The sequence below is a fragment of the Xyrauchen texanus genome, chromosome 31, assembly GCF_025860055.1.
Source record: "Xyrauchen texanus isolate HMW12.3.18 chromosome 31, RBS_HiC_50CHRs, whole genome shotgun sequence".
Classification (NCBI taxonomy): Eukaryota; Metazoa; Chordata; class Actinopteri; order Cypriniformes; family Catostomidae; genus Xyrauchen; species Xyrauchen texanus.
In genome coordinates, this window is record NC_068306.1 from 12213106 (window position 1) to 12232539 (window position 19434).

Below are 19434 nucleotides of genomic sequence, written 5' to 3' on the forward strand. Positions count from 1 at the left end.
CGTTCTGCTCAAGATAGACTAAAAGTGGATGCCATGCAAAGGAAAAGATTTGCATTCCTCAGCATAGACAAAGCTTGAGGATTCAACATTAGCCATGGCCACAGCAAAATGGGATTCTTGTGACTTAAGGCAATGAGTAGATCTGACACGGCGCCAGTGTCGCACCCTCTTAAGACGACATCTTTCAACCACTTAGTCTCAAGCTATCACCTTGCTTTAAAATGGCTATAACTGTCAGTGACACAACAGAGAAGCGATACGCACCAGGCAGCAGGGTCGTACTCCGCCCAGATGCGAATGAACTCATCAAGGTGATGAGGTCCAAGAATAGAAGCGTCACGTGTCAGGTACTCAAAGTTATCCATGATGACAGCGACGAACAGGTTCAGCATCTGATGGTTGTGGGACAGATAAAGAATTATGATGTGTTGTCAGCATGATGGAAAATATAATGAGAATTGTGCATTTGATGTTGCATGAGGTGTCTTGTTGGCTATTAAATCGCTGGAGGTCGCCAAGTCGCCGTACTGTTAGTTAAAGGGATTGTTCACCCAAAAATTATATCCCAGGTGTGTTTGAATTTCTTTCTTCACCAGAACACATTTGAAGGATAATAGAAAAATATCTTAGCTCAGTAGGTCCTTAAAATGAAGTGAATGGAGCTTTCTAATTTGAAGCTCCAAAAATCACAGACAGTCAACATAAATGTAATCGATACAACACCAGCTGTTAAATTAATGTCTTCTATATATAGATATCATGAGGGTGAGTAAATAATAAGAGAATTTTCATTTTTGGGTGAACTTTCCCTTGAAGAGACTGTATCCAATGATTTTAGGTGTTGTATCATGTGAGCCGCACTGTCTTCACTCCCATTGTTAGTCAAATTGAACTCTACTCAACTTTGCTGCATTGTGTCGCTTAAGGGTTCCCACACCTTTTAACCAATTAATTTCTTTGATTTTCCAGTTGTTCGTGATTACTGTATAATGATTTAAAAAACATTATTATCAAGAGTATGCACTCACAGTGAGTATTTTCTAGCCAAAAAAAATATTTTAAAGCTGAGCATTATTTCTATGGCTTTTTAAGATTTTATTAATTGCCATGATTCTCCTGGCCTGAAAATCACAATGATAAAATTCCTGCTCCTCAGCACAGAACCTGAATGAGTTGTGAGCCAGCTCCTTTTATACCCATATGTCCGGGTGAGTGGCATGCAAATTCCCAAGAGCGACCCCTAGTGTTACTACATCGACACAACATCTCGTTCCCTCCATCAGGGAATGGAGGTTACGAAAGTAACCAGGATGTTTTCTCATATTTAATCTTACATATTAAATACTGTATATACTTTATTAATATTTAATATTTTTGATACATGTTTCAATCTTTTTAAATCTTTTTATATTTTGTTTTTCAAATTTTTTTTATATTTGGTTCAAATTTAGTCTGTTGCAGTTTGATACATGTTTGAAACACATTTTTGTCATGTTGCACATTATCGACAACTAAATGTGTTATTTTTGTCGACTAAAATGATATGCCACTTTAGTCAGAATAAAATGTACTAAAATTAATTAATATGATTTAATAATATAAATCTGAAGGACATTTTCGCCCAAAGACAAAAAATATGACTTACATAAAAACCTGTGTGAAAATGAACACTGTTGGAAACCCTGCAAGTCTTACTGAAATAAATGTGCTCTCACTAACCAGAAAGGAACAGAGAAAGATGAAAGAGACAAAGTAGAAGTAAGCAAAATCACTGCCACACTCATTCCCACTGGAGCCAGAGAGCTGGTCACATGGCCTGTTGCTCAAACATGCCAGCATAATCTCATGCCAGGCTTCCCCTGTAGCACTCCTATAACATTTAGACACACACATAGACACACACACACACACACACACACACACACAAAAATGATTAATCCGCTTAAGTGATAAACTTTTAAAATCTGCTTAAAATCACAAACTAAAGTTTTAACACTGGTTTTCTTTGCACTAATTTATAAGAATCAAGTTTTTTTTTTTCACTCCAGTTAAGGCTTTACCTGAACAACAGCATGAGGGCCTGAAAAAAGGTGCGGAAATTATTGTGATGGTTGATGGCCGAGTCTTCAGTCAACTCAATGTTACCAAACACCTGACAGAGAGAGAAAAGAACATCAGTTATCTCATTTTTGATCAATTACAGAGAGAGCGAGCAGTTCTGGTAAATTGGGGCAGAGCGTTCTGGAGAATTAAACAACACAATGCGTGTTTCCCTATTGAGACTGCATCAACATACCTGCATAGAGTGTGTCAATAATTCAGACTGCCTAGAGGGTATGTTACAGTAAGCATCTGCAGTTTTAACAAGCGAACACACCATTCTGCACAAACTGCGACTCAAGCATATACATTTTCTTTAAGTCAGACAGCATAGCACATTGACTCACTCAAATCTACAAAGCTGTAATGCACTGACAGACAGGGAATCAAAATAATCTGTCAGCCGAATATATAACAGGTTTACATGTGAGCATGGAAGGCCAATCTCTTAATATGGCATATGTGCTAAAGTGCTGTGTCTAGTAATATACTTGTCTACATTTCTGCAATGAAGAGTGCATATGAAACCCACTATGTGAGTAGACAAGCTTTCGATAACTGGTCAAAATTACACTTTGTTCCAGGTTTAATCCTTGGCATGTGTCAACAGTCCTACTGACCCGTCCGACCGGGATAACCCTCAGCATCATAGGCGGACGCGTTAGCAAGGAGGCTAGAAAAGCCATGGGCTCGGTCGCAAATGCATTTATTAAGGCCAGGAGTGTGAGGTTTACACACTTCACAGCTATCACATCCCAGTTAACTACCATTACACAGGGATTACTACTGAAAATTATTTTGACTCTTTCCCCATTTTGCAAAGGCAAACAAAAAATTGTGTTTATAGTAATTCCCCAACAGTGTATATCTATGGGGCATTGCACCAGGATCATCAGGACATTAAAATACAAACATTTCAAAAGTAGAGCCATAAGACTTAAACATTCTACATTAATGCTAACACAAAACAAGAGACAATTAAAAATATAATTTCGATAGCATGCCACATATACATCCTTAACTTGCTTTGAACCCGTAACAATTCTTTAATCCCTTAGATACTAACAAATATATCAGCAAGATGTTTCATTTGACAAACACTTTCAATCTGATAATGTATATCGTACTAAAAAGAGTGCAATTTTTTTTTCAAAAATACCTTTTTAGGCAAGATGGAGAAGAGAGCACTGTATTGGCAATAGGAGTTCCATGCATACAGCTGATTACATGGCTTACTGATGATGCCATTTCCCCCATCCCACAGGATACAATTAGCATTTACAATGCGGCCCTAATCTACTGGATGGCAGACACCAACATTTCCAACACAATTGGAGAGATTGACTGTGCATCTCTATATGAGCAATCAAATGTAAAGATTAGATCCATCCTTTAGGGTGGAACGATGGCCACCTTTTCATTAAGACTATTTTTATGTTCAAATCTTCCTGGGAAGTTTGTACTTACTGCATGAGCTCAGAAGGTGTAATTATGTTGTGATATGCGTTCAAGTGATTTTGGCCGGAAACAAATAAAAGTATTGGGCAATTTCAGATTTCCTTCTTACTTTTTCAGTTACTGAAATAACAAAGAGAGCATTTTAAGTGCTACTGCAACAAAACTGAGAGCAAAAGATGTGCATTAGGATTGTAATTGATGCTTTATCTATCTGTATTTTAGTATTCTCGTGCCACCACAGAGAATGATGGGCGATATACTTTGGTTGGACTAGACTGTCCCCTCATAATCGATTTTAAATAGTGTTTCTGGCAAGCTTTATTACTGTTATTCATTTATTGAATGCAAAACATGAACAAACTAAATTGTACTCTTTTAAATTCAATTGCCAAATTTGCTTCAGCCATGTTTCTTATACCCCAACTTGTAAAGTCTGGTCTTAAAGGTGAAGCATGTAATTTCTACACCACTAGTGTAACCAAACAAAATTGCAAAAATGATGGCTACGTTCACACAGTCAGTGTTTGGGATTGACAACCGTATTTACTTACAGGTGTGAGTCTTGAAATGTTCTGTTCACAAAACAGCTTACAGTAGCAGTTTGAATACTGTCTTTATGGACGAAGAAAAGAAATCACAACCATATTCTAAAGCTGTAACCATAGTGACAGTGACTAAAAGATGGCGATGTCTTATCACAACTGCCGTCATGTAATTAAATGAAGATGAAACACATGAAACACAAGCGTGTATAATGCAGCTTGTCTATCACTTTAAATGACGTATCTAACAACTAGTAATCCAGTACGGTTCCATTCAAACAGCACAGGTTCGCAGAGAATGCAGTTGTGAGACCTGAACATTTGCGGGTGTCAGTTCAGTAATAGAATGAATTCAGAATAGAATAGAATAGAATTCAGTAATAGGAGTTGTGGTCGTTTAGTGGGCTAAAGCACTAAACTGTTAAGTAGAAGGTTTTCGGTTCGATCCCCACAGCCACTACCATTGTGTCCTTGAGCAAGGCACTTAACTCCAGGTTGCTCCAGGGGGATTGTCCCTGTAATAAGTGCTCTGTAAGTCACTCTGGATAAAAAGCATCTGCCAAATGCATAAATGTAAATGTAAATGTAGAATGCTGTTGTCACTCTTGTAAAAAAAACAAACTGTGTGTGAATGTAACCGTATTAAGCACTCAAAACAGGACTGACAACCAAATTCTGCCGCTGTGTGAACGTGGCCACCCATTGTTTTCAAACAGGTTCCAGAGCACACCCTTGGTCTTCCATTGGTCAAACAAACAGATAGTTCTTCCCAAAACTCATGCCATTTGTTGAGCCAATGTTGCTCTTTCAAGCAAAGAGACCAAACTTGTGATCCAGCAACATTGTTAATACTTGACAGAAAAATTGGTCTACTTATGGCTTACTTATAGTTGGCTCTGCAAAATAAGCCAGCATATTGTACAAATTTTAAAATGGACAAAAAAATTGTACACTTCACCTTTAGAAAATCTTGCATTTATCATGATATTTTGGTGGCGTTCATGTGTGCTCAATGCAGCATTAGTTATTCAGAAGCTTTATTGCATGTGCAAGAACTCTGTAACAATGCTCATAGTTGAAGATGTATCACTGTCATTTTTACACACATTGTTATGGTCATTCTCAACAAGCTCTGGATCAATAATCCATTTATCACATTGAAGCTGTAAACATGAAGCCAGATCCATATAGCAGCTCTAAAGATGAGATCCACTGGTCTTATTTAGAAAGGTTGCATGAAGGGTAATGTTGAAAGCAAGCAGGGGGCTTGCTAATTATGCTTCAAACCTATGGACCTCTCTGGATCTCACCTGCATCCCAATGATGGCATAGATGAAGAAGAGCATGGCGATGAGGAGACACACATACGGCAGAGCCTGAAGGTGAAAATACAGTTGTTTTACACGCAAGCAGAATGTTTTTTTTAAAGCAAATCAGAACATGCAATGAGCCTGGCAGTTGGCACAGAGAGTGCACAGCAAACCATTTATTAATTAATTCAGACTTAATAGAACATAATGTAAGCAATTTGCTATTGTGTTTTCTAATCTATGTTGACTTGTACAACATAGATTAGAAAACACAATAGCAAATTGCTTACAGTATGTTCTATTATCAAGGTCAAATGATTAAGTCTGACCTTAAAGGACTGAACGAAGGTCCAGAGCAGGATACGGATGGTATAGCCCTGCCGGAGGAGTTTAATGAGACGAGCGGCCCGAAAAAGTCTCAAGAAACTCAGATTAATCCTCTTGTCCTGGAGACATACAGACAGAAAGAGAGATCACAGTCAAATCACTGGCTCAATCTCAAAATCTAAGATGAGGTTGCACCTTCATTCAGTCAAACTTGTCAGCAATGATCTGTTAGATCTGTTAGGTTAATTGAGTCTCATGCAGGACATTGGTGTTGATCACTAGTCTTATCATGATTAGTCTTAATCATGTATGAATAGCTTTGCATGAACATGCTTTTAAATCAAAATAAACACATCTATTAGGGGTGGTTAGTATGACCAAAATCTTATATAACAGAATGAGTAATTTTTTATCACAATAGCGGTATTGTAATAAAATTGGTTTAGATGTGGTAATTTTGGATAATCCAGTTAATTACTTTAAATCCTTTCCAAATGAAAGACAGATCACCTCAGCTTTCATGAATGTCACACTGATGTCTCAGAGGTCAAAGTGTGTCGGTAGTGTTTTAGATGGTTTCCCCTCATCATGTAAGCGCAATACAATGAGCAACGATGCTACTTTTCAGCGCAAGATTGAATCTTCACTGTGTTTACAGATGATTGTATTATACTAAACTGTATAATGGTGAATCTCATGTACAGTATAATAATAACGCTAAAGGTCCTGATAATTGTTAGTCCTGATAATACCAAATGCAATGTCTGATTTCACCTGCAAATTTATACTATGACAAACATGATTTTACTGGATAGTAAACACTTCCATAAAGGATTTTGAAAATAATTGTTTAGAAAAAATTAATCAGAGACAATGATATTTTGAAACATACAATGTTAATTTAAAATACTTAAAATGTACGTAATCAGTGACAGTGCACAAGTGTATGTATTTAACATAATTATGTATTTTTCAGCTGGGCAGAATTATTAATATTTCTATTCCAGTGTGACATTGCCCTCTGCTGGGCTGATTTTTAGTTCCGTTCCATTCCCGATTGATCATTAAAAACTTTAATGAACAGTACTTTTTGTTAAGTTTTACAAGGAAAGGAACTGTTTTGCAAATGTCCTAATAATGATGGCAATAATAATAAAAAAAAAAACTAAAAACTTAACTTTTCATGATTCAGTGTTTGTTTAAGGTTTTGTGAGAGTAAAGAATTGTGAAATCAATACAGTAAATTGAACCAAATCCTTATGCGCCTTATCGTTTCTGTTTTTTAAAAAAAAACACATTTTAACAAAATGTTTTTCCCCCAAATACGATTAATCGGTTTAATTGAAGAAATAATTGAAAAATTAATCGATTATCAAAATAATCTTTAGTTGCAGCCCTAATTTACTTCTCTAATCAGATTACTTTACTGATTGCTTCACAGACAAACAATAATATTACAAATTACATTACTTTTAAGTTACTTTCTAAAACCAGAGGCCGGTTGCATAAACATAGCCATTAACTTAAGACTGAATCTAACAATTAGTTTGACTAGCTAAAGACGCCATAGAAAGCCTGTTGCACAAAACAAGTTCACAGTTGTCTTTAGTAAGACAGTCTAATTTGCATTGCATTGTGGGAAAAATAAGACACCTGAACAGCTTAAAAAAAATAGCCGACAGTGGATGCTCAATACATTTTTTATTCGCTGAGAATATTTGCTTATTAGAGGACTACAGTGCTTCAAAATGTATTTTAATGAACACACTTAGTGATTTAACCCAAATAATTAAAAACACAACATTTTGTTACCATTTTTGAAGTCAAAGTCTTCAACCAAGTCTCAACTCAAGCCCCTTTCAGCCCCCACTGGCTCAGCTTAGACAGTTTCAATGGCAAAATGGAATGTAAACAAAAGTTAGCCTGAGGTGTGCTGTCTTACATTTTGGTCTTTAATTAGACTGATCTAAGTTTTTATGCAACTGAATGAAAAAATTAAGACCAACATTTTAGACGACTAACTAGTAAGACTAGTCTAAAACAGTTTTATGCAACCGGCCCCAGGAATATATTTATGTCATTATTTCCTTCTTGTTCATTACTGCTGATGCGTCATCTCTCACAAAAACACAAACAGACATACAATATGAACAATATGAATATTCATGTTTGAAATCTATTCCATATGAATGATTTTATTTTAGGAATATGTGTAATCCAAGTAATGTACTTAAATGTAATTGCCTTGGTTGAAATTTGTGATTACATAAATTATACATAATACATATATAAATGAGTTAAACAATTTTTTTTTTACTTTAAGTAATTACGGTAGATTACAGTTACAACTTCTTTGTAATCAGATTACACCCAACACTGGTTTGGCATCAGTGCAAGTTGAGTAAAAAAAAAAAAACTATAACAAAAGTTGCAAAACAGTAAAAGTAACATTATAAAACAGAGTTCCAACCTTAAAATCTGATTGGATAAGCCAATTCAAAATTGTCATAAAATAGCTGTTATACACCTGTGACAGCTCAGGTGTACAGATGTATATATGTGCCAAACAAAACCCCTTTGATAACAAATTCTTCCTCATATTCACTTGTTTGGGACATGTCCCACTCTATATTTTTATTTTCAAACTACTCCTATTTGCCATGCATTTATATCTACCATGGTATAAATAGCATTTTTATCATAACACAATATGTATTGTCATACTGCCCAGCCCTAATTTCATTTAATACTGGAAAAGAAAAGGGGAAAGAAATAAAGAGATCCATCCATCACTGTGAATAGACCTGTAAAAAGGCCTTCACATCTCAGTCTTGTGCTGGCTTGAACATGCTCGACAATAGTGAAGACTGAACTCAGAAGGTATAAAGGTGAGCAGCCGAACTAGCATAAAGATGTTTGACAGGAAGAGAGGTTTGGAGAGACACAGGCAGTGCAGGGCCGATGAAGCACTTACCGTCTGTGCAGTCCATTGGGGAAAGGAAGCAGACAGGTGCCAACAGAGATTTAGCATGGAAATAGAGTCACAGTGAAATCATTAGGAGAGGCCGAAGTCTGTCTCCGACACACGGAGACACGGCTGTCAACACTCATTGGCGAGATCTCTGGACTGTCAGCTGCACTTCAGTACATGATTGGTCTTATAACAAGATGAATGATTAAAAACTAAATAGAATTCATTTGGAATAAACTGGGGCAAAGTTTGCTTTGGGTGAAGCAGTTAAAATATGTTTGAAAGTGCCCTTTTTTGATTCACGTATTTACTATACAAGTGAATACAGTCCACTTGCATGTTTGTAGTCTGATGTACAATGGGAAAGTTCCTAAACTGTCCCTGTATTTTTAGACATAGACAAGAGAAATGTAGACAAACTGAAAGCAGACTACAAAAGTGACAAAAATGTGACACAAAAATAAACACTGAAAGCTCACACAGTGAGGTCCTTAGTAAATGCAGTTAAACTGCACTAACAGTCATTTTTCTTAATAACAAATGCCTTATCTTATGGGAAATCAAATGGGAAATCTCATAGGATCTTTGATTGATTTATATGTACAGTATATGTAAATAACAGTTTTAAATTTGGTTCTTAAAAGCTTTGATGTACATCTTTAAAGACTCACCTTGATCTCTGTGACCAGAATGTCTGTGATGCTCCCCAGCACAGTAACAAAGTCAAAAATGTTCCATGCCTCCTTCAGGTAATTCTGCACACATTCACAATACACAAAATTTCAACAAAAAGATGTTCTCAAAAAAGCTAGAATTATTGCAGATGTTACAAAAAATGTTAATAGCATTCTATTAGCTAATGTTCAATTAGCTAATATAATGTAATTCATTAGCTGTTCAAGTGAAAATCATAAGTCTGATTGCTTAGAAAAGTAATAGAAGATATGAAGTATCAATAATGGTTATAGCACCAATGGAGCATGACGAGATACGTACCTAAATTTAGAACAAACCCCTTGCCCTAAATATGATTAGTAATTATAGTGATGTTTGCTAAACTACAAAGTACATACACACACCTCATGGACAGACTCATAAGCAGACATTGGGGAGTCGTGTAATAGATCTTTTACGGTAGGCTGGTCTGTCAGATGTCTTAGCCTTGTGTCCATGTCTCTCCTCAATGCCACTGAGATTTGTTGAGTGCTGCTAGACACGGATGCCGGTCAGAACAACATAAGCGAGACCCATTCATCAGCCCCGAGCTCCGAACAGGTGGAGGTAAAAGTACGTGTCATGCACCAGAAAAGCCTCTAAATAATGAGTCTCATAAATGGAAATGGAGCTTGAGATGAGACCTTCTGCTGCGGGTCAGACCAGCCGGCGCTGAGAAGTGATTTATGTAGCACCACACACACCTCACATACTGTACTCATCCTTGCACAATCTTCCCACCCACAGGGCCATCATTACCCTCTCACAGATTTCACAGTTCTTGCGCCACTGACAGCCCAGTAAGCTGGTCAAACTGAAATCAACCATTCTTACTATCACTTTCTTTTTCTTCCCCTTTCAACTTTGGACTAAACTAGCCTCCCAGAGCCAGAGTTTACTATGAGCTTAAAGTCTGGCCCACTTTGCAAGTTTATTCTTAACAAGAACACAATTAGGAAAGGGTCATCTAACCGAGATGTAAACAGACCAACCGTAGTTTTTAACCAACCATCGCACATAAAATCTCATTCAAATAATCACAGATCATTTATATGAGTAGCCTACATAGACATAACTGTTGTACAGACAGCAACAACAAAGAAATTAGTGGAAAATGTAAATAGACTTTGTGTCAGAATTTTTGACCATCTAAAAGTAATAAGTACCAATGAATTCACATACACTTCTTTGAAAACAAACTGGAATATACACACAATTGTGCTCAAGAATAACCCATTTACTTGTTACTAAATGCCTCAAACAAATCTCTAAAATCTTTAAAGTTGAAGTGTGTAGTTTCTTTCAATGTTAACCCTCAGAGACTCAAGAATTGACACTGATTGTTTTCCCCCTCCTTAAAGGTGTATAGGAAGACACTGATTATAAAAATCTTAATTTTTAAGCTCAATTTTGTGTCAATTAGCAAGTTGTGACATTAAGTACGCATTTTATTTTGCAATTCTAATACAATGTCCTATCCCCAGCTTAAAATGCAGAGACTATGATAATCAGCATCACGACCAGCCTGACACACACACACTGGCTCAAAAAATGGCATGAGTTTAGGGCGGGACTATCTGTTTTTTGTTTGCTTGTTTCAACCAACTGGGGAACGATTAGGAAACATATCGAAAACAATCCTTATTTTTGCCATTCTGTTTGGTGATGTTAGTGGCGCAGTGGCACATGGCCACAGTAATTACACTTTTTGGTGGGATGAACCTAGAAATGGCTTACTTATATTGCCTCTACATATTGAGCTGGGTTAGGAGAAATTATTTTAAAATCACACTTCACCTTTCAACCATAATGATAAAAGCTTAGAAATAGTAGAGTCTCTCCACTCTCACCAAAGGACCGAAGGCAATGATCTTGAGAATGCACTCCAGAGTGAAGAGAGCCGTAAAGATGATGTTCAGCCACTTCAACATATCCTCATATGGTTTAGGAGCGTCGTGGAACTGCAGAAAAGAAGAAAAAAAACATGCACACGCACACGCACGCACACACACACACACACACACACACACACACACACACACACACACACACACACACACACAGCAATAATGACTCACTCTGCACATACTCAAATATTCAAAAGAGCTGTTAAATAGACTTTCAGGAATCCAAAATTAGAACTGACTTATTCATAACTGAATTTCTAAATGCATTTTAAATGCAATAATCAGCACTGCTGAATCTTGAAATCTTGAACCCAATAAGTGTGTTGGAGTTTCTCAGCATGCGTCTACAACCTCTGCAATGTCTTAATGCTCTCAAATACAGATAAAAGACTAAAGGGTTGGCAGCTATCCAAACAGACAATTGAATGATGAACTCTGGGTTGCACCAGACTGTTCCCCAAGGAACACAGCATTATGCTTGTACTGTATGCACTGATTTAATCTAAAAAAATAAATAAAAAAAAAGGATTTTGTATCCATGTGAGGCTGTCTCAACAATTAAGCTCTACTCCAAACATGATCTGAGACATCAATAAATGGTTATTAGTAATTAATCCAGTGTTTCCTTCAGAAGGAACAACTAAATATAATAATACTAAACAACTAAACTACAAAATTAAACAAAATGAATATGTGTTTTTTAATTCAAATATAATTTAATACAAGAAAAACCATTAGTGAGTCAGATATTAATACAGTAGCTTCTCTTATGGATTCAGTGAGTAATTCACTGAATTGATTAAAATCAATAATTCACAAGTCATTCATTCATGGTTCAGAACACAGTGTTGTGCTGTATGTATTTTTTGTGAGCAGCCAGCAAAGACAACACCATAGAAAGACATATTTTCCATATATTGTTGTATTATTTTTAGAAGTAGACCAATATATCGGTTGTACTGTTTAATCAGTGCAGATAGTTGCTTTTTCTAACTTCAATGCATATTTTCATTAGATAAAGCCAGTGTTCTAAATTGAAGCAAGGGCATGCAAAGTAAAATGGGACTATACAGAAGCGTGTCCTGTCAACACATACATTGTGTCTCCAACTTTATGTCTTGTAAATAAAAATAAACCTTATTACTCATTAAACCTCATCTGAAATGTATACAAAACCCTTCATCTGGTAAATATAAAGTCTATAAAAAGCCTTTAATTTGGTAAATATTTACATAGAGCATTATATCTGTGCAAAGTCTCTATCATTTCAAAGTCCCCAGTCTGTTTTAAGCTTGTTTACGGTTAAAAGACTGATATGCACCACATTTTTTCCCCTGGTTTTTATTGAAATTTGGGTTGAATCATTAATTGCAGTCTGTGCCCATCAAATTAAGGGAAAAGAAAATCGATTTCAGGAACGCACGGCCAATTAATCAGTTATCAGCCTTTTCTACCACTTTTATATATATATATATATATATATATATATCGGCAAAATCCACTATCGGTCGACCTCTATTTATTTTGCAGTACCCAGTCTTTGTTGTTTTATCACATCCAATTCAGACTTCAAACTGACAACTGTTGTAGATTGCAAGGCACTCAGTTTCAACAAGGACAGTTTTGCTAAAATAGGCTACATACGTCATAGATACCTGAAGGATTTGAACTATTTCTCTGACCAAGGACCATCAGAACAAACCAATGAGATCTTAAGATGTCACCGATAGTACTTCAATGTAAACATGGATTGAAAGCTAGGCAGAAAGCTCATTGGTTTCCATAAATGAAAATCACTGTCCAACAAGTGTGATATCAGAAAACCACTGCACAACACAGTTGCTATTTTACCTTCATCATGAGGACCACCGTGTTGACGGCGATCATGGTCAGAATGGAGTACTCAAATGGAGTGGACACCACAAACTTCCACATCTTATACTGGTAAGACTGCTTGTCCTCGGGCATGTAGCGGGTCAAAGGCTTGGCGTTGATGGCAAAGTCGATACAAGCTCGCTATAGATGAAATCAATGCACACTTAGTTATCTCATCACAAAGTCTTCAGCAAAAAAATTTGCAGAGCAGATCTATAAGCTGATAACTAGCCATCATTCTGATCAAAGCTGATATTTGATCTTTCCATGTTTAATTATTAGAAGCAAGCTTTGGTATTCCCAGAGCTCTCTAAATCAAATGAATGAAAGGCAGAGTGATAGAAGACAAAGATCAAACCAGTGCTGAAACAAATCAGATCAGAGTTATAGCACAGCTAAATATTTTAACACTGAAACTAATCTCCTCTGAGAGAGAAAAAAGAAAGACAGACAGCGATATAGAGAAAAAATCATCAGAAAGGAGAGAAATCAACAGGGAAAGAGAAAAGAAGAAACATATTTTTATGTTCATAAATCTAGTGAGCTGCATATCACGACAGTATTTTAAGGCATCATAACTGACTTCACCCATGAGGGGCACTGTTTTTGTTGTACAAGGAGTTTCTGTCCTATATAGTTCCAAAACATTTAGTTATGAGGTTTCATAAAGGTTAGGATGCTGCCTTATTAGGCTCTCCTTAAGTAGGCAGTAGACAGCAAGGCAACTCACTAGGTATTGGAACAGAGGCAGAGTGCTGAACGAGTTCTGCTTGACTGGTTTGATAGCTCCTCTTGGGGCTTAATTCTGTGCTCTGTGCTCTGTGTGTGTGTGTGTGTGTGTGTGTGTGTGTGTGTGTGTGTGTGTGTGTGTGTGTGTTTGTCTGTGAGCATGTGTCTGTCATAGATGCTAAAAATCAAGGAGGTGGAGATGTAGATGGACAGGTGCATTGGCCTCACACAGGTGAGAGGAGTTCTCTTGGAGCCCTTCACTTCTAGGCATCTCACAACAGTCCATGCATATATGAACATGAAACTCCCTTCAAGCTACTTAGATTGGCACCTACAGTTTGCTGTCATCCAATTTACTAATTTGCTCACTGTTTAACTTAACCGACTAAGTAGGCTTCCAATCTGACCCATTCTTTCTGAGTACCTCGTTCTTTTCTAAGCTGCAGTCTGACATTGCTTTATCTCCTTGCTCTTGGAAAGTGATGATAATCAAGGCCACAAATATGTTGACGAAGAAAAAGGGGAAGACGATGAAGTAGACCACGTAGAAGATGGAGGTTTCCATTCTGTAACCCGGGCTGGGACCCTGGTCCTCATATGTGGCATCCACTGAGTGTTTCAACACTCTAGAGAAACAGAGAGAATATAAGAAAGATCACCATTAAATTGTTTTGTTAATTGAAAGCCAACATGAAATTATATTTGCAATCCATTGTATTTAAATAATGTGATGTATTTTTCGAAGTAATACAGAATTCAACAAGAAATAAGTTAAGATGGGATTTTATCCATTGGGAATTAAATTGGATTGTGAACAGTGGGCATTTCATACCAAAATCAAGACCTGAATACCAGATTGCAGTCCATTATGGAGAACTGCTCCTCTCCAGAACACCCATTTGAGGAGGACTTTGGTAACGCTTTGTTTTTAAATGTATAATTCTTTCCTATTATTGTAACCTTTATTGCATTTTTGTTTAAAAATAAAAAAGGCCATTATTGAGAAAATAAAAGGACAGGGCTCAAAATAATGTCCTTACCTTACCCTGTTTCTCTATGGTAAAAGTATTTGTATTTTGAGCTGCCTGGTCGGATTTGGCAAAAGATTGTAGGCTTATGTTCCCTATCTGTCACTCACTCTATGTTGTGTCGATGTAGTAACACTAGGGGTCACCCTTGGGAGCCCCAAACACCTCTGATTTGAGAAAAGGCTAAAAATTGGCAAGTGGAATTTGCATGCCACTCCCCAGGACATACGGGTATAAAAGGAGCTCGCTTTCAACCACTCATTTAGATTTGTTCTTCAGAGCCAAGTGGTTTCTATGTATTCCACTGCCATTCCATTCATGTCAAAAGCAAAAGCAATCTAAGCTGTTGGATATAAGTTATATAAAATGTACCGATTTCATAGCACAGTAATGCACATATTAATTTGTTTAGTGTGTAACAGTCTATTTATTATAACTTTATGTTAAAGAAATGATTAATTCAATGTTTTATTCTGCAAATAATTTTCATGTTTAATAAAGTTTATTTCATCCCCATCATTATTGAATCCTCATTTTATGCTTTTAGTTTACAGTGTTATTGTGTGCAGTGCAGACATACTTTTGTAGTATTACGGTTTTACTTGCATTATCAACTGAGGCTATACAATATAATCGTAAATAATAAAGCCATTCATTGAACTCAGATAGTCATATCACGAATTTCACCTCTTAAATTAATATGTTTAGAACAATGCAAATATGAATAGTATATAAAACACTTAAAACGTTTTTCTTTGGAATTACATGAGCTGATGAATTGTGCACTATAAGACCAGAAACATGAATTTCTAAAGTAAAAAGGGTCCATTTTGGTTTCATGTTTTTTTCCTGCCCCCTCTCCTACAGGACCTGTAAATAAAATGGTAATAACCCCAAAAGAAAAGATATATGCATAGCAAAAGAGACCAAAAATACAGACTCAAGCCCTCAGAGAGGGAAACAGTGTTTATAGTATTTCTTAAGCATAACACGTCAAGTCAGAAATGCAGCGATATCACAAAGAACCAGAAGCAGATCTTAAACTCAGTTAAAGAGCGATTTAAGTTCTGAAGAAGTTTTGGCTTTTCTTGTTGCGTTGTGAGGGATGAGGAAGACTCACGTTGGCCAGCCCTCTCCTGTGGAGACTGTGAAAAGTGTCAGGAAGGCCCAAAGGACGTTGTCATAATTAAAATCATACTTCTTCCAATCCCGTGCCTTTGTAATGGCAACTCCATCATTGCCATACTCCAGGAACTGACCCCTGAGAACAGATGAAACAAATTTGTATCTCATTCCATTTATTTATTTGTTCCATGTTTACTTTATCTTCTTTCTTTATTTGCGTTATTCTTCCTCACTTCTACTTCCTCTTTCTTGTTTTTTCTTTCTTTACTTCTTTCTTTTCCTTTTCGTTCTTTCCGTCCTTACTCTACCATCCTTCCTTCCTTCCTTTTTCCTGCCTCCTGTCCTTCCTTCCATCTTTCCTTCTTTTTTCCTTTTACTCCTTTCTTTCTTGCTTTATTTCCTTCTTTCTTTTCTTTCTTCATTCATTCTTGCTTTTTTCCATCCATTTATCCTTAATTCCTTCCTCTTCCTTTACTTCATTTTATGCTTCCTTATATCTCTCCCTTCCTTCCAGCTTTACTGTTTAAAATGTATCTTTACTGAAATTTCATTCATTCATTCCTTCGATACTTTCCGTTCCTTCCATGCATCCTTTCTCTTCCTTCCTTTTTCATATAATTCCTTTCTTTATTCACTTCCTTCCTTCTTTCATTCCTTGCCCAACCTTCTTTTTTCATGCATCCATCCATCCATCCCTATACCTGCAGTCTTTCTCCAGGGCTTTGGACACATCAGTGCAGTGTTTCCTTCCTTCCTTACTTACATAACTTGTCTTTTCCCACTTTACTTCCTTTTGTTACTTCATTACTTTACCTTCTTTCCATGCATCCTTTCTCTTCCTTCTTATCTTCAATTCTTTTCTTTTCACATTTCCAAATCTCTTTTATATCTTCTTTTCTTCCACTCTTCTCTCTCCCTTCTTTTTCCATCATCCATCCATCCATCCATCTATCCATCCCTATACCTGCAGAATTTCTCCAGGGCTTTGGACACATCAGTGCAGTGCTTCTATCCTTCCTTCCTTACTTAACTTGTCTTTTCCCACTTTAATTCCTTTTGTTACTTCCTTACTCTACCTTCTTTCATGCATCCTTTCTCTTCATTCTTTCCTTCATTTATTTTCTTTTCACACTTACAAAACTCATTTATATCTTCTTTCCTTCCACTCTTCTCTCTCCCTTCTTTTCCATCATCCATCCATCCATCCATCCATCCATCCATCCATCTATCCATCCCTATACCTGCAGAATTTCTCCAGGGCTTTGGACACATCAGTGCAGTGCTTCTATCCTTCCTTCCTTACTTACATAACTTGTCTTTTCCCACTTTACTTCCTTTTGTTACTTCCTTACTCTACCTTCTTTCCATGCATCCATTCTCTTCCTTCTTATCTTCACTTCTTTTCTTTTCACATTTCCAAATCTCTTTTATATCTTCTTTTCTTCCACTCTTCTCTCTCCCTTCTTTTTCCATCCATCCATCAATCATCCATTCATTCATCCATCCATCCATCCATCGCTATACCTGCAGTCTTTCTCCAGGGCTTTGGACTCATCAGAGCAGTGAAAAAACTTCCCCTTGAAAAGCTGCACAGCAATGACCGCGAAGATGAACATGAAGAGGATGTAAACTATAAGGATGTTGAGCACATTCTTCAGCGAGTTCACCACGCAGTCAAACACAGCCTAGGGTCACACAAACAGCACAAATCAGATCCCCCGCACACGCAGCAGAAGGCCCCGCTATCCCATGCAGTAATGCGCACATTCATTAAATCCATCTGAGTAGAATGTGTCACCTCGTATTAATGTCACAAAGCACTTGTGAAAACACACAACTTTGCTAAGTGTAGGTTGTGGCAGAATCTTAATTGATAACAGCTTCCTTCGCTCTAGATCACATGATCACACTTAGGCAGAAGAAATAAATGGTAGTGGGGCAATGTGTAAATCTTATTTTATTTACAAGTCTATTATTTGTGCTAGGTTCGTTGGTGACAAATCTTCAGCTAAATTAATAAATAATGGAATGAAATGTAAGTTTAAATGCACAATTTGGCCATGTAATGAGATAAGTGTGTGTCTCTAAAACGATTTGTTTGTGTGGCTAAGTGTGTGATTTGATTAGAGAGAATGATGCATGGAGACTGTTAATGTTGAGATTTACACAAGGTTAATGCCCTTGTCCTTGTCACACACTGTAAACATAGGGAAACATTCACACAATGATAGGAAACAAATGCTTATGATTTTTTTAAATGTTCATCTTAAGCAATAAACTATCTGTGCTGAAAACTAACTGTCCTTATCATAGGCTATGTTCGGAAAAGCATACTATTACTCCTAATTCTGCAGTATGGAGTATGTACACTATAGGACTTTTAACATCTTATTTTTGACTCATTATGTGGTCACTGCAGTTAGAGTTATGATGTTTTATGACAAAATGTAATCAAAATGGCATCATTTTTGAGACAATGCTACTTGTGGAATTGACCCTTCTCAAAGCCCCTCCTTAAAAGCATTTCTGACCAATCCTATCTTAGCAACTGTTGCCGTCCAGCATTTTTTTTTGTTTTTCAAGTGTATGCTTTTTCCAATTATATTCCATGGGAGTAATGTGTGTTTGAGTCATTTTATGCAACATTTTATAGGATTGATCCAAAAAAATAAAAATAAAAAAACGCTGTTGCTGGGTCACTTGTAAAAGTGTTTTTTTTCTTCATTTTAAAATCTTTAAATAAATCTTGAGAAGAGCATGCTATGGATTAACCTGTGTTAGCCATCATGTCCATATGAACATGAATAACAACAGCAAGGACACCTACACTTGCTCCAAGTTAAATGAAAGCTAATAACTTTACATGAATTATTTATGTTTTAATTCAGGTCTTAGTAAAGGTGATAGTAAATACAGATTTTACAGCATCATAGTGGGTGTGTAATTGCTATCAAATGACAATTTTGTCTTTTCAAGTGACTGTGATAATAGTTTGCCTCAATTCTGATTTACAGTCTCCACAGTTTTCAATCAAATTACTGTGTAATTTAATCATTTATTTACAAAAAAGTTCTGATAAATATGCTTTAAAATGTCACTCATCATTCCAGCCCATATAAGAACATTATAAGTTCCATTTCTGAGAATATTTTGCAGAAACAAATTGTAGTTCACGGCAATCTCCCGTTCAATCCTATGGGAAGTTCTGCAAAGCTTGTCAGAGCAAGCAATGGTAGCCAATGGGTCAGAGCTTAGCGTTGGGTCAATTAAAATACTATGTATATTATGTAGAACACTACCGTTTGAAATGATTACCATTGCATAATAAAGTTCTTAAAAAAAAATGTA

The 19434-nt window shown here is 36.5% G+C and overlaps 1 protein-coding gene across 1 annotated transcript in view; it reads right to left on the reverse strand.

Annotated features, from left to right (window-relative positions):
- LOC127624941 (probable voltage-dependent N-type calcium channel subunit alpha-1B) overlaps positions 1-19434 on the reverse strand; it is a 152719-nt gene that overhangs the window by 18424 nt on the left and 114861 nt on the right. The window contains exons 29-40 of the mRNA XM_052099873.1: positions 17611-17771; positions 16082-16222; positions 14358-14559; positions 13181-13345; positions 11273-11383; positions 9380-9463; positions 8712-8714; positions 5740-5856; positions 5411-5476; positions 2061-2152; positions 1720-1870; positions 265-392 (exon numbers count right to left, since the gene is read on the reverse strand). Of these exons, the coding sequence (XP_051955833.1) occupies positions 265-392; positions 1720-1870; positions 2061-2152; positions 5411-5476; positions 5740-5856; positions 8712-8714; positions 9380-9463; positions 11273-11383; positions 13181-13345; positions 14358-14559; positions 16082-16222; positions 17611-17771 (1421 nt within the window). The remainder of the gene's footprint in view (positions 1-264; positions 393-1719; positions 1871-2060; positions 2153-5410; positions 5477-5739; positions 5857-8711; positions 8715-9379; positions 9464-11272; positions 11384-13180; positions 13346-14357; positions 14560-16081; positions 16223-17610; positions 17772-19434) is intronic.